Source organism: Sipha flava, unplaced genomic scaffold, assembly GCF_003268045.1.
Source record: "Sipha flava isolate LNK unplaced genomic scaffold, YSA_version1 612_pilon_pilon, whole genome shotgun sequence".
Taxonomy (NCBI): Eukaryota; Metazoa; Arthropoda; class Insecta; order Hemiptera; family Aphididae; genus Sipha; species Sipha flava.
Window position 1 is genome coordinate 95,758 of NW_020273592.1, and position 17,361 is coordinate 113,118.

Sequence of the window (17,361 nt, forward strand, 5' to 3'; positions counted from 1 at the left end):
TTAGTAATTTATACTATTTTTTGTTCGATTAATCTATAGATCGACAGCAGTCATCTAATTTTAAAAAATATATAAAGCCTATTTCATAATTTATTAAATAAATAATAAAATAGTTATTGTATTATTGGATTATGCATAAAGTTAACATAAAAAAATATGAATTTTTACTGTAGTTAAATTATAGAAAACAATAGCATGACGTATATTTCTAATAATAAAAAAGCTATTGAGTAAAAACAACAATTGTCAATTTTACTTTCATTAAATTTAAAAAACTAGATTGTATACCTGTGGAAGCTGCTAAATTCACAACATTTAAAACATTATTTTGTTCCATAGAAGAATTAGTATTATGCCATCTAGTAACACTGTAACTATTGAATCAATTTGAATACCTAATAACAACATTTTTATATTCTTATAAATTCACTGGATATATAAAAATTAATGTTAATTTTGTAAACAATTGTTATAATATTGTTATATTGCTATATAATAGTTAAATTATTTATATTTTATTCTAAATAAAATAAATAGGAAATAATGGTGAATTAAAAAAACATTTCATTGCTTTTTAAGTTTAATACCATACTACAGTATAGTGGAAATCGGATTAATATTACATTAATTGTATATAAATTTAATACAATATACAAATAACCTTTCTTGATTTTAGCCTGAGGTTAGGTGTATTTATCAGCATTTGGTATAACATGGACTTTTTCGTCTTATCAGCTTTGGTTGTTGTTCTAAGCAGTGCCTCCTTTCTGCGTAATGTTGGTGGCAGAATATTAGTTAAGACTGGTAACCATTTGTCGGTGTGCTTTTTACTGTTCCACTAACTATTCTCATTGCGCTGTTGAGTTGTGTGTCTATTTTTTTCGTATGTGTACTGTTACACCAGACTTGAGCACCGTATTCTGCGGTACTGTAAACTAGGACCAACGTAGCTGTTCTTAGAGTCCTGTCATCTGCTCCCCAGCCCGTGCCGGCAAGTTTCTGTATTATGTTGATGCGCGAATGTAGCTTCTTCGTTGTTTTCTCAATGTGTTCTTTAATGGTAAGTGAGCGGTCGAGAGTAATTCCTATTACTTGGGTTTAAAACTGTGTTGGACTTGTAGTAAACCACCGAGTAGCTAACATCCGCTAACATTATATCATGTATTGATACTAATGTAGCAAAACCGAAACGGAAACCAATATCAATACTTACTCGTATTGATATGCAGTTTCCACGGAACAGAGCCTATTTTCAATATCACAGAAACAAGCTTCCTTGTTCACATCCGGCAGAATCCCCATCGACCTTACTCTTATCCTAAATGGCTGCCTATAAATACAGTATCCATTTACCCATACATTTAGAATAGTAGAATGAATTAAACTAGTGTTAACTAATTACTCTGCTTACTGCACCGACGCTCATCTGGTCGTGAAGCCCGCGCGCCTCACATCGCCGCCAGCTCTGAGAGTCAATCTTTATTATTCTCGGGCAGAGCTTAATTACTCTGTCCTCACACTTTTAATTATAAAATACTATCTTATTTGTATTAACCACATATTATATATATTTTATTTTATTCATTATTATACATATCGTTATAACTTTAAACCATCGTGTTTTGTCATTTAAACACCTTCCAACGACTCTACATCACAGACGTGAACCGTTCAAGTATTTATTCGTCAACGGTGTATTGCGTCGTCCTCTTGCAGAACGACCCACTACAGACTTGTACACCATTGAAAACCACCTCTAGTTCTTCATAGGCTTATTTATTATTTAAATGGAATGCACACATCTCCGTTTTCGTGGGGTTGGGTTTAAGTCGCCATTTATAGAAATAATCGCCTAGTGTAGCAAGATCGTCGTTTAATGTGTTGCTCCCTTCTTTTAATTCCCTGCTCTGGTGTACGATAGTGATGACGTCAGCATATTGGAACATAAGTCCTTTGGTTTTAGGTATATCATGCAGATAAAGGTTGAATAGGGTTGGTGCATGAACTGAACCTTGCGGGAGACCATTGTTTGCTGTGCGCCATTTGCTTCCTTTGCAGCCCATAAAAACCTGGTAGCGACGATTAGTTAGCATATTTTCTAGGAGAGTTACAAGGTTTTTACAAGGTATAGCTCTGCTAAATTTATACATAAGTCCGTGTCTCCAAACCGTGTCATATGCAGCAGAGAGGTCGACAAATGCAGCACTGGATTTTAGCTTGAAATCCAGCTTCTATTAGGGTAGTAAGCGCAAGTTCCTGTTCCTCACAACCTCCTCTCACAACGATCACCTGATGACCTTACGAACATTTTTCACATAGATCTACTTATAGTATTTTGCAGTATGACCTGTCGTATACGCCACCCAAAGGCTTGACATACGAGATACCAGATATATTTCGATTATTGAGTCTCAGGCCGTCAAAGAGTAAATATCGATACCTTTCGGTTAAAACTTATTACACACACTAGGATTTGATTCTCCCAATTTACTAGGAAAAAAATGACAAAACAAACATTTTATAGTTTAAAACCAAATTAGATTATAATAACTTCAAAGTCTGACAATAAAAGACACAATCTACTTTTAAATAAAAACTTGTCGTTAGCCGCGACACCCCGCAATCATTTATTTTTGCCTCGTATGTAATTTATTACTAACTATTAACTATATTAAGTTTCAAGCTATAATATTTTGTGATCATTCATATAAGGAATAACAGACCGGTTTATATTTTTTCAAAAACATTGGTTTTGAAATTTGAATTTGAAAATAAATAAATTTGAAATTCAGGGATTTTTTTGTTATTATGTTAATGACACTGTAGAGGTTGGATTGGAGAGAATTTTTCTTTTAGATGTTGGCATCAATGAATTTTGAAACTTCATTTTTATCTCTTATCAATGAGGAGAACTGACCTAAGCTCATCGCGGACGAGAATAAGCTGCTGCGGTCATTGTGATAACGATCGCTACAAATATTGCTCGATAATTCGACCGGCCAATTATCAAATCAATTAAGATAACTTTAACTAGTCTTCCATCACTCAGATACGATAAATTCGACATATTATACCTACAATAATACGTTATTGATATAGATGTCAGTGTATATTGTCGGCGATGCCGTGTTTCGCCAGTACGATTATATTCGTTATAGTCGTTGTACCTATGTGTTTTTGTCGCGAATTTGCCCGTTTTTTATTCTATGTTCTTTTTTGTGCTCTCACTGACGTTCGCCAATATTGAACATTGTCGTGGGGTCACTGTATACTTTCGTATCATGTCGGAAACTGAGACAGAAATTAGTACTCAAGAACAGTGGCGCACACTCAAAAATGAATAGGAGTAGCATATTAAATGGAAAAATAACACCCACCCACTAAATCACTTTCAAAAACAGACCCACGGGGGCTTCGCCCTCACACACCCCTAACTAGAATTCTCTAAACTTGTTCAAGATTTAATAATAAATAAAAAATAAAAGTATTGAATGTTAATAAAATAAAATACAGGTTCTCGGTAGTTATTAGTTTTTATTGATTATTGTAAGTCTTAATAATTATGCACACTTGGAGTAAACATCAAACTTAAATTAATATAATAAAGCCTTTTGCAATAAGCTACTATTATTTGAAAATGTATTAATTGCAGTATCTGTGTCAATTTTAATATCATTTTCACATGATAGTAATATTAAATTTTTTAACCGACTTTCACACATGGTACTACGAAGTTTGTTTTTAATAATTGTCAATTTAGAAAAGGTTCTTTCGGGTTTCTTTAGTTTTTATTACACGTAGCACGTTTAAACCGTTTTATCAATAGAATAACGAACCGTTGTAAAGGCTTGCCTATTTTAATGTCCCTGAATAATTATTATTATAGTTTATGTAGATATAGGTACAATTGAATTGATATCCTCATATAAGTCATGTGACTTCGGCTACCCAAACCACCCACCTCTAAAAATGCAAAGGCCATGGCTTCTCAAAAATCTCTTCAACACGCCACTGTACGTAGTAGATTTATTATGATGTAGTCATGTAGATGTAGATATTTTGGGGCCAGGAGGACCACCCACCCACCCAATTTTTCAGGGGTAGCAGCTGCTACCCTTGAACCCTCCAGTGTGCGCCACTGCCCAAGAACGATTTTTTAAGAAGCTTATGGAATTGGCGAAAGGAAAGCACAATCATTATAATATCATTAAAAAAGATGCATAATATTTACTTCTAAAACAGGTCGAGGATGCGATATTAGCAACTAAAAAAAACATTTACTCAGTATAGAAGGATGAAATGGTTTAATATTATAGAATTTGGTGGTACAAAAAAATTGGTAACCCGCCGAGATCCAGTTAAATTTTATTTGCCGGTGGAAGACATTTTTAATGTCATTGATTTGTCACACATCGCTGTAGGACATGGAGGAAGAGATAGTCTAAAGGTTGAAACTTAAAGGAAGTACGTCAACATCACCACTGACATGATAAATATTTTTTTGTCTCTCTGTGAAACGTGCTAAAAAAAGAAAAAGCTAGGAAAGAAAGGACTCGTTTCGAAAACAATTTTTGAGTTTAATAGTAAATGTCAAATAGATTTGATAAACATGCAGTCGCAACCCGATGCACAGTTTAGGTTTATACTTAACTATCAGGATCATCTGACAAAATTCGTTCTGCTTCGCCCCTTGCAAACCAAGCGTGCAGAAGAAGTTGCAAGCCATGTATTAGATATTTTTTTAACCTTTGGTGCTCCGATTTTTCTGCATTCAGAAAATGGAAGAGAATTCGTTAACAATGTAATTACAGAGTTCACAGCGCTATGTCCAAAGTTAAAAATCGTGCTTGGAAAGCCTAGACATTCACAAAGCCGAGGCTCCATAGAGCGTGCTAACCAAGACGTGGAGCGAATTCTCGCTTCCTGGATAACAGATAATAAATCAACTAATTGGTCTATCGGATTAAAGTTCTTCCAATTTATAGGATATAAATTATATAGAGCACACCACGCCGGGATAAATATGACGCCTTATAAAGCAATGTTTGGGGTTAATCCAAGAGTGGGGCTTGTAACCTCTAACCTGCCCAATGAATTGATTGCTACTATAAACTTCGAGGATGAACTTGAAAATCTCATAAGTACTGTAATTACAAGTGAAAATATGATTGGACAGAAAGCTGCAGGTAAAAATTTTTATTTTTATTTTTTAAATTATAGTTATTAAGTTTAGGTACCATTAATGTTTATTTCACAGTAATTTTTTTTATAGCGGTTAAAATAAATGATTTATTTAAGTATTTTATAATATAAATACTGCCTATATTTTTCGAAAACTTTCAAATTATTTTTTAGTACAAAAATTTTAAAAATTTTAACTTTAATAGTTAAGGATTGAAAACTTAAAACAAAGATTCTTACAAATAGTTCATACTGTGACCAACAAATCCAATAAATACATAAACATGGTATATTTCTTTGATAAGTTTCAGATACCATAGATGCAATTAGAAAAAAAGCTCATGCCAATTTGGAAAAACAAGCAACTCAAATGATGACTCGATCCGAAAACAAATTTCCTGCGGTTGAAGTTGGTGTCAACGTTGACACGGCCTCAAGTCGTTAATAGGATTTCCCTCGGTGAGGTGGCCGGTCAGAGTTGAATGAATGGTTTAACCAAACCAAAAAAACAAAAGAGGAGAGAAACCACAGAAAAAGATATGACTATCAATTTATTTATTTGTTTCAAAAATGTTAGAAACAAAAAAAATATGTGGTTCTCTGGTGATGGTGGTGGAATCGGTGTCGATGTTGACCGGTTTGGTGTCCGTCGAAAGATGTGCCTCGTCCGTAGACACCGCCCGTCGGCCGCTGGTGCGCTACCTTATCGGCATCAAAAGCTTTCCCCCTCTGCCCGGTGTCCGAGGTAGGCAGGAAAGTTGGTGCGATATTATCGCCACCCGGGATGTGGCTGGAGAGAAGCTAATGCGGTGCGCGGTGTCGGTGTACATATTGTACCTATGACATCACGGTACCGCATTAACGTAGTAATCCGCATTCCAGATGTTGACAAAGGCAAAACCGATCATTGAAATATCATCGGAATAGTGTTAGAAAAAACAGAGTACGATCTATATAGAATCAGATGTAAGGATGGAATTCTAGAAAAACTTTATTGTAGGTGCGTCCATTATCAACTTTTTATTTACTAAATAAAATAAAATTAGATATTAATGAGTAATCAGTAAAAATTGTTTCAGGTCTGAATGTACAACATGTGAAGAAAAATTCATCACAGGGAATAAAGTTCCGAAAAATCATATTTCCCTCCGTGCAGCTGTAACAAAAGCATCAACGGGGTCAGTGCAAGGATTTGTAAAATGCACATGTAAAACATCCTGCAGAACAAATCGTTGTTTATGTAATAAAAATAAAATTCTATGTAACTCTAAATGCCACGATAGTTTATCATGTCAAAATAAATAATACAATAAATGTTTATATTTAATATGTACTTATATTTCTACATTTCCCTAGTTAAAACTAGTTTTACTTATCAATAAAACAATACGAATTTTCACTAGATAATTCTAGTTTTCACTACTATATTTTAGACACAACTAATTGTAACTAAATAATAATAAGTTTAAACTAGTTTTGACGATGATGGGCTTAGTAAATTCTAGTTTTTACTAGTTAAAACCAGAATTGACTAAAGGGATTTGTGAAAACTATTTTTGACTAGTTAAAACTAGTTTCGACAAATTTCGGGTTTTAACTGTAACATTAACACTATTGCTAAGCTGGTTTCACGCTATTCGTTTCTATCGCAAGCGAACGCGAATTTTAAAAACGCACGTGCGCAATACCAAAATAAACTGCAGTGGTTAAATGTATGTTTTCATACTACAGAAAATATTTCCTAAAAAATAGTTCGATCGCATGTAATCGGACAGGTTTAATTTCGAACGCGTTCCGCATCCCAAGATTAAATTTTATTATTGAAAACGGTAACTTTATTTGTGGAGTGGTTGATGATGGAAGAAAAAATATTTTCCAATGGTCAATTTAATAAATAGGGTTGGGATTTCGATGCACTTTGCATTGTTTTTCAAAGCTAACTGTGCAATGCTCGTTTTGTCACAAATTTGTTTTATGTACATTTGAATGAGAATAAGAAAGTTAATTTTGCATTTTTTGGCATTATTTTGTTTTTAGGTCATTTTCTTAATTTTTTAGGGTATTTAGAGTTTTTGGAGCATTTTTTTGAGTTTTTGGAAACCAAATGCATGAATTTGAAATTTTATTTTAAGATTTTTACACCAACATGGTTTCTAAATAAATATAACAGATTATAAGTAGGTACTCGTAATTCGTATTATATTATCGGTTTGTCACCATATCGGACAATAACCTCTACCCGCATTTCCTGTTAAATAATCTTCAATCGGTAAAATCGACGTCTGATGATATCGTTCGACGTTCAGTACGAGTTTTGTCGTGGTTAACACCGTTTTATTACTCAGGTTAATTTTTTTTGTTAATTTAATATAAAAATGCCAAAAATAAAATGTTCGACAGCGAGTCGACTGCGTGCGTTTGTACAAGAATTTGGACATAATATTTTTTCTACCGACGGATTGGTGTTATTCTGTAAAATATGCAACATAAAAGTTACTGCTGAAAAACGATTTGCCGTACAACAACATTTGTCAAGAGATAAACACATCAATGGAGTAGAACGGAGTAAATTACAAAACGAAATAAATAATACACAAAGTTTTATTACAGACGTACCAAACAGGTCGGAATATTTTTTAGATTTAACTCGTACATATTTGTCATGTAATATTTCATTAAATAAACTCGAAAATCTTGCGTTTTCTAAATTTTTGGAAAAATATACCAATAAACAAACGCCTGATCGCTTCACATTACGAAAAAATTACGTCAGTATATGTTACGATGAAACTATACAGATGATTAGGTCATACGTAGAAAATAAAAAATTATGGGTTTCTATCGATGAAACGACGGACGCCAATGGTCGTTATATTGCCAATATTATAATAGGTACATTAGAAGTAGGTAACATAGGTAAAATGTTTTTATTAAATTCAGAAGTATTAGAAAAAACCAATCACAATACAATTGCCAAAGTTTTGGAAGTCTTTATCAATATTATGGCCACAAGGAATAATACACGATAATGTCCTTTTATTTTTAAGTGACGCTGCTCCGTACATGGTAAAAGCAGCCACATCGATTCAAACTTATTATTCGAAAATGATACATGTTACATGCTTGGCGCACGCCTTGCATAGAGTTGCCGAAGAAATAAGAATACATTTTCCAAATGTTGACGAATTGATAAATAACTACAAGAACTTACTGGCAGACAACAGAATATCATTTTTATTTGAAAATCTGAAACAAGCTCTCGTGGTTCAGTGTAATAGTTCAGAATGTACAGGTAAATAAATATACGATCTAAACGTATTAAATAATTTATAAAAATATTTTTTGTTCAGATTGAACGAAGTCCACGTCTATGGGATTAAGTCTATGTATACAACATTTTTTTTAGATTTATACTAAAACTATGCATTTACAGTTTACTCTTGTAATAGATTTTTATAATACATTTTTTAAAACTTTTTATTGTAATTTATACTAAAATTATTAAAAATAAAAAAAATTTTAGTTCATAAAAACATTTTTTAAGGGCATTTTTCGGGTTTTTTTAGGGCATTATTTAGAGTTTTTAGGTCATAAAAGCATTTTTTTTAGGACATTTTTCGGGGTTTTTTATGGCATTAAAATCCCAGCCCTATTAATAAGGTATCTATAAGTTTTAGGTACCCTTCACAAATTGAAAATATGCATCGACTTATGTTTTACAAAACCAACTTGATTAAGATCTGGGAACAAAACTTTTCAAGTATAGATGGCAAACCATCTCAATGCTTTAATATAATTGCAAACAATTAAATATTTTTTTGTTTTTGTTTTTTGGTTTTATTTAGTTTTATTTGACAAGATAATACCTTTGTATAAGTATAGGTACCATATTTTTTGTACTTAGGAATATAACTATGTATTTTGAAAGAAACAGTATTTATCATCTGTGCTTCCTCACTTTAACAACTGCATAAAGTACCTATTGCCTATTTAAATTATTACCAGTGACTGTTAGTAAACCAATTTTAATCAAATATATGTTGTTTCATTGATTATAAATATTATAGATAGCTCACTGCAATACAAAATATGCTGCGTAAGAAACTTTTGCCGATAGAGGGCGATAAGTAATTTTGTCAATTATAATGGAATAAAATAATATTATTTTTAATCGTTGCTAAACGTCGGCGGTCGGTCCTCGGTGAGACGTAAATAGTACTATTTATAATCAATGGTATTGACATTGGTTATAAATAATGAGGACCCGCATTGTTTTGTCACTGTCGTAACACACTGTACACACGTAATAGTACGTTGTAACCAGTTTTAATTAAAGGTGTGTTGATAGTTTTGATATTAAATTGAATTTAAATATTAATATTCTACATACTCATAACTAGTCATAACTACTTACTATTTCGAAATATACTTATATTATCATGAAAACATAATTAAATAAATATTAAAACATTTAAAACATTTTTTTTTTTAGTATCACAATATATTACAATTAATTATTTGTTTTGTAGTATTCTCAATTTAGGCTGTTGTTTTGTAGATTTACAAGTTTTTTGTACACATTTTTTTTTGAAAAAACACAAGGCAGTAAACGGTTATCGAATTAAATATACACAAATTCAACCATTAGACGGCTGTTGAGTGTTAGCTGTATTAATCATTTATTTTGTACCAAGACAAACATTAAATACCTTAAAAATAGTAACAAAATATTTCAATTCGTTCAAAAATAAACTACGATAATGGTCTTGGTGGTCGAGAGGGGCATTGAGAAAACTACATACATTATCCAAACAATAAAATAAATTGGTAAATCCATATTCCCTTTATTTTTCAATATAGTTTGTAACATTGATTATAAATAGTATTTATTTAAATACTATTTACAATCTATGTGAGTACCTATTTATATTGTACTTAAAATAATTAATATATTAATGTGAATATTTGATAACAATATGGCTAATTTATATAATATAATATTACATCGCTTATTTGTATTTTAAAATGTAACATGCTTATAATAATGTCATAACTAGGGCTCGGGACTTCTAGAAACTTGCATGATTTTAAATAATTATACAAAACATAGCTAAGTAATATATAAATTTGTTTCATTGCAATACAAGTTAATATTTAAAATTTATAGTTGCATATTTTGCATATTTGACCATTTTTCATTTATATGTGCATATTTGACCATTTTTCATTTTATAAATGCAAATTTGACAATTATTCATATGGAGAAGTAAGTTTTTAAATTTTATAAAAAAAAATTATGATTTATTTCTTCATATATCACGCGACTTGGAACTCTAAGTGTCTTATTGGTGAACTAACTGAATGCATTAAAATAATTAAAACTACAAAAAACGTATACATTCTGCAAAAATTGAAGAATCTGCACAAGCTAAGGCTAACTACAAAAAATATTGAATATTTTAAATGGAAAAATGAATCTATAGATGGATTGTCTGCAGATATTAGTAGTAGTGACCTACGATTTTTTAAGTTTGCACCAATAAGTTCCGTAGACGTGTAACGTTCCTTTTCTAAATATAAAAATATTTTGGCTGATAACAGGCAGTCATTTAAATTTTCCAACTTAAGAAAATATCTTATAGTCCAATGTAATGCTCAAGGTTAGAAGAATTATAACTATATTAAAAATAAAAAAAATGTTTTCAATTTAATTTATTTTTAAAACCATTTTAAATATTTTGTTTTAGATAAAAACTCAATATAAGATAAAAACAAATTTGAAAAAAAGAAAAAATTATCTTAGATCATCATATCTATCATATATAAAAATATTATTATAATTTATTACTAATTAATTTTTTATAAATGCATATTTTAATAGCATATTTATTGATTACTTAGGGCATAAATGCATACATATTTTAAGGTTTATAAGGGCATGAAGTCCCTAGCCCTAGTCATAACCTTTTTCCAATGAAAACTTAATATTATGACCTGTATAGGTATATTATAGACAATTTTTATTATATTTAGGTATTAAACATAAAATAGGCCTATCTAATATTAAAATGGGAGCAACCCAAATGGCAGTCCCCACTTTTGTAAACTACTAGCGATTATAACGGCAACCGTCAAAACTAATAACTGCGCGGAGCGCCTCGTAGCGATACCCACCATTTAACGAGCCGCGTATTTTGTATTGCAGTGAGCTATCTATACTATTTATAATCAATGGTAGTACTTACTAATTACTACTTAGTATACTAACCTAAGTATTTTTACCTTACATAACAGATAAACTATGGTGGTAACTTTACCAATTTAGGATCTGGATTATGTTTTGAATATTATATTGTATTGATTAAATGTTATATTATTATAATATTTTTGAATACCTAAAATAAGTGCATTTATTTCTTAGCTATATTAAATCACAAGTCACAATCTTAAAACATATAATATGTTTAATAGATGAAAGTCAACTCGATATCGCTGTAGGAAAAAAGCCGCTTCTTTAATAGAATCAACATTTTCAGCCAATAATATAGTGAACATTGAGGATAACTATTTGACAACAACACAAAAGAAGATGAAGAGATAATAAACAATTTCAACAACGATAATGCATTGACAGAGTTCATTTTAGTAGCACATAATAGTGATTTCTTAATAGAAGAACAATGTACTAACCATAATAGTACTAGTTTGATTGAACATACGGAAAATGGTTTGTTTGAATATTTAAATTTTTAATATGCATTATTATTTATTACTAACTTTTACTGTATGAACATAAATTTCAGAAAATTGTTGTTGTAAAAATATTTCTGAGCTTAAGTCTATTATAACATTGAACAACAAGTCTATAGAATTCACACTAAAACATATGATGACTCAAATTTTTATATTGAATAACTCAAACAATAGAATTTGCAACGCTTTCAAAAACATGGACCAAAAGTTACAAATATACAAATAATTATGAAGTCAAATGATAAAACAAGATCATACATATACCAGTTTTACCCTCATCTTTAGTCGGAATATTACCAACCAAATCGATTGATGAAGTAGATGCAATAGAAGCACTTTTGTCAGACAATGATGATGGGTTAAGAAACCAGGAGGAATTGGTGAGTAAAAATATTATTTAATTTTTGAATACTCTCAAACAATAGTAGAATGTTATTATACATTTACTTAATATAGAATATTCTATACAAGGATTTCAGTTCTATAAAGATTATAATTAAAGTAATATACCTACCATAATTTAATATTTGTATGTTTACGTTATATAATAAAATATGATAAAATATATATTGGGTTTAAAGAGGAGGATTTACTCACGATTGCGATAATTCTTTAAATAATGGTAAAATCACAATTTTATTTTTTGTATTGGACTCTCAAAAACAAAGACACAAGTATTTCATACTTAAATGTTTTTGAACAAATTTAAAGTAATGTTAAAAAGTTTATTTTTCTGAAAATGACGACGTTTCACAATTTTTTTTCCATTAATCTTATGATTTTAAATAACAATTGTTGTAGTAGATATAGAGTATGACCACAAGAAGCTAGTTTTGTCTAGTTAGCACATCATCCACTACGAGTTATATCTAAAGCCTCGTGAGACATCCTATATATTAATATACTTAACTGTTATTATACTGAACTTATTTATACATAATATTATATGTAGAGGATTAATTTTATACGAAACTGAATATTTTCAAATAATAATTAACGGTTATATTTTGATTTGTATGTTTACAGAAATCGTATCTCTTCATCAAATCATCAAACACTTCTTCATTTAGTTCCGCAGTAAGGCAGACAGTTGATTGTTGTTTTGAATACCACATTTTAGCTTTATTCAGTTATAAAGGGAAAACTAAACGCTCATTTATACAGCTCAAATTATATTCAGTTATATGTGGTGAGTTGATGAGCAATGTTTAAATAAACATTCTTATTAAAAATACTTATTCATTTTCATATAATTAATTACAATAATGCTTTTAGTACAAAAAAAAAAAAAAATCTCTATAAATAAATATTTGCCGAAACCAGTGCTTTGCATAAATCTATACAAAATGGATCTTTATTCAATACTGTATTAATGAGTAAACTTTGAACATTTTGTTTTTTAGTCTGGCTCAAACTTACAGATTTTAATGCTTTTCAGTTTTAATATGTTGTGTAATTGAATATCGTTTATCGTGGCCAACTTTTACTTCACATAATTTGCACAGTATTACTTGACCATCGGTTGAAAAAATATTCTAGCCACATTCACGCACATAACTACGAAGACAACTCGATAAAGACGATTTTTCTTTCGGCATCTTGAAAAAATATAATACACAAAAACTCACACTACGACAGACACGAACACACGGTTGATACTAAATATTTTTACAGAATGAAATAATATTATTGGTCTGATACCGAAACTGATATTTTCTGAGTATTCGTATATATTATTTGATTATTTCACCGATAAAGATAATTAATCTAAGGACCGAGACTCTACATACAATAAAATTAAATATGACACACCAGACCGATTAACGGGATTTCCCCCTAAATCTGAGAGCGATAAGATTTTCTTCGTAAAATATATTTATTTAAATATTTTTTTGTAACAGTTATTAGTTTATTACTTTAAAAATGTTTAAAAATCAAACTAACACCAAAATATGCACTCTAAGATGAAATATGCAATTAAAATTGTTAAATAAGCTCTTAAAAATTAAAAACGACAAAATATGCACTTAAAAAATGCCATTGTTTAAATCGTTATGCCAAGAAACAAATTTCACTGTATACTAATTGAGTCGATATACCTGAACGGGGAAAAAATAATATACTAATTGAGTCCTAGGTACAAACGAGACATATACTAATTGAGTCCGTGGTTAGGAAACTAATTGTATACGAATTGAGTCCGAGGATTATTTTGAGTAAAATATGAAATAACCATCCAGAGTCTAGGCACAGCGAAAATTATGAATAATAATAAAAATTATATATTTATTTTATAAAATATTAAAAAAAAAAACATTTTTAACCATACCTGTAGAATTTTTTGTTACAGACAGTCCTAAGTCTGTAAAAATGGGAAGGAAAATGTTTTTTTTTTTTAATTTTACGGGACTCAGTTAGTATTAAAACATGGAATCAATTAGTATTATACCTATAATTTCACTGGACTCAATTGGTTTATACCCTAAAACAACCCGGGACTCAATTCGTCATAAAAGGTTATACTGGGACTCAGTTCGTAAGCAGCCACAAATTTCGTGCTCACTAAGCATATTATACAATAAACCAAAATACATATGCCATTGCATACAAATCCGCGCTCTATTAATAAATTACTTTTAACCATCTAAGTTGCTTATTATATTTTTTATTCTAATTACTAATGGTTGTATGATTATTAGTTTTTTATTATTTTATGTCTATTAAAAAGTTTTCATACAATATATTTGATATTATATTTTATTTATCACATTTTTATTGATGTGGTCAAGGTTCAATCAATAAAGGTTCCAATTTTTTTAATTGTTTATTAATTTTTAACAGAAGCTTATTAGCATTTGTGAGAGACTTAGTATTTTGGTGTTCACTATTTGTATACTCATAATTATAAAAAAAAATTAGTTGAATTAAGTAATTTATCACAGTTATAATATGATTGAATATTATAAAATTGATGCACAGTGCTGTGATTCATAAATGAACCGTTTAAACACCGATATTTACACTAATGGTGCACAGTACAGATTAAGTTTGACACGGTCGTGTCACACGAATACCGTGATCTCATCTGTTATACCCCTTTGCCTTGGTGTCACCATTCGTTCGATTATCAATCGGGACGCCCGATAGATAATCGAACCAGTTTTCGGAGTCGGCGATGAGCCCCGAAGCGTTCGCGGACGGTGTGACAACCGCCGAGAACGACGACGGCGCTTGTCTGCTTTCTGCCGTCTTCGTGGCCTTTTACATTTGGTATTACAATCTGTCTTTTGACATTTGGTTTTTTAATAATTTTATTGTCCTTTTTTTTATTATTATTATTTTAAAAATAATAATTCGTGTTTGTTATAATTCATATATTATTCTTAAAATACTGAACAAATTATTATTATTATCAACATTATTAAATAAAATTTATTTTGTTGTATTTTTTTTTTTTTATTATTATTTTTTTTCTCATTAATATATATTTCATTTTTAATCTTTCTTTTCTTTTATTTTTATATAAATTATTAATCTATGTTGTGCATCGTGACAAGTTAATTTCTAAATAAAACACAGTTATAACACCGACCTACGTAGCAATCGAGCACAGTGTTACACATGTTAATAATCGCTATTCAAATGGGAAAAAACACCATTCCCTGAACCACAAATGCATAGAGTTCAACACCCAGGCTTTAATGATATTTTAACCATCTCTGCACTTGAATTGTTACTCGGGTCTATGTTCCGGTATACTACCACCAACTGTAAACTGTAACTGTAAAAGCTATCTGTTTTACAAAACAGGTATATTCTGGCTCACAACAAGAAAATTCTTCTCGGTTCAAACTGGTAAAGAATCAATTAACAACTCAAAACTCTTAAAACACTACCAGCTTTATTCTAGACAATCTTCCTTGCCACGAACAAAAACATATACTGAAGCTGCTTCAAATTAAAATACTTTTTTAGTTAATATATTACCATATATAACAATGCTATCTCATTTTATATTTAATTTAAATTTTCTTATTAGTCCACTGATTTTTCTTCTCACTTATGTATTACATAAACGTAATTTTACTCCATAATATTATCTTACTCAATTTCATAATTTATTTTTATTATAAATACTTACATTAATTATCACATTAATTACATCAATAAGTATCAATTAATTGTATTAGTCTTTTATTACTTTAGAAAAGATTTAAATATTAATTATCTCATAATATAATTTACAGATAATGCATATATTTTATAATTAAGTTTAATCTATAACTTATTGTTAAAAACTAAAAAAAAATAAATTGAATATTTGTATTAATTAAGGCTGAAATAGTACTAAGAGTGGAATAGGCCTACGATGGGAAACCACAAAAAAAAAAAAAAAACGCGTCAAGAAGCAGAACCTCCAGTTTTGATTAATTCAAGGCTAAGGTGGTGTGGAAATCTGCTAAGTTAAAAATCTCAAATTTAAATTTAAATTTTATATGAATCAATTATAAACATATATACTATTTAAAAGCTATTAACTACCTCAGATCAAAAAAATTAAGGGCAAATAATCAGAAAAATCAAAAAATATAAAAATTAAATTATATTATATAATTATAAGTAGCGTTAGTAATGGACTCCCATATTTCAAATAATCATTATTGCGTAATCAAACTGATTAGATTTATGTGGTTTATTTTGCTATATTAGATTATTAATAAGGTTTTAAGGCGTCACCATGCCGTAGTCCGGTGAACAACGTGGTTTCGTTATCGAGACATTTTTCAAAAACGCCAAATGTGCGATTGCAATACAGAGAGCATTTCACACTCGGTTCAGTTTGAATCCAAACTAAAGTATCCCAAATCGGAAAACGATTTTGAATTGAGTATAAAATTTAAGAGCAACGGGATCTGCAATGCCTAAAAGCCGGTTGGACGTTCCAAATTCATGAGAACTCCGAAAAACATTGCCGCAGTAAGAACATCGATAAAGCAGTCTCCGTCGCATTCTACTCGGAAACATGCTTCTGCTCTTGGGATATCAGAACGAACGGTAAGGCGAATTTTTACACTTTGATCTTAAATTACACCCATACAAGATTATAGTAACTCAGGAATTAAGTCCAACAGATTGGGGAAAACGAAAAGATTGTTGTAATGCAATCCTTACAGTTATGCCTCTCAACAGTATTGCGTGGAGTAGCAATGAAGCACATTTCCACATTTCTGACACAGTAAACAAAATTTTCGTTATTGGGCTGCTGAAAACCCTATAAAAATACACCAACGACCTCTTCATAGTCCTAAAGTAACAGTTTGGTATGCTTTGTCCCCTGTAGGCATTTGAAGAGGATGGTGTTACAGTTACTGTGACTTCCAACCAGTACTGCGAGATAACTTTTTACGCCCGAAAATTGAAGAATAC

General features: G+C 30.3%; 1 protein-coding gene and 1 pseudogene across 1 annotated transcript; both read left to right on the forward strand.

Annotated features, from left to right (window-relative positions):
• Positions 1 to 4,609: 4,609 nt before the first annotated feature.
• On the forward strand, positions 4,610 to 5,626 carry LOC112691415 (KRAB-A domain-containing protein 2-like). The gene is made up of 2 exons (XM_025565665.1): positions 4,610 to 5,186; positions 5,493 to 5,626. Exons 1-2 carry the CDS (start codon positions 4,610 to 4,612, stop codon positions 5,624 to 5,626), a joined length of 711 nt encoding a protein of 236 aa, XP_025421450.1.
• A 2,660-nt stretch (positions 5,627 to 8,286) lies between these two features.
• LOC112691416 lies at positions 8,287 to 15,896 on the forward strand (annotated as a pseudogene).
• The last annotated feature ends 1,465 nt before the right edge of the window (positions 15,897 to 17,361 follow it).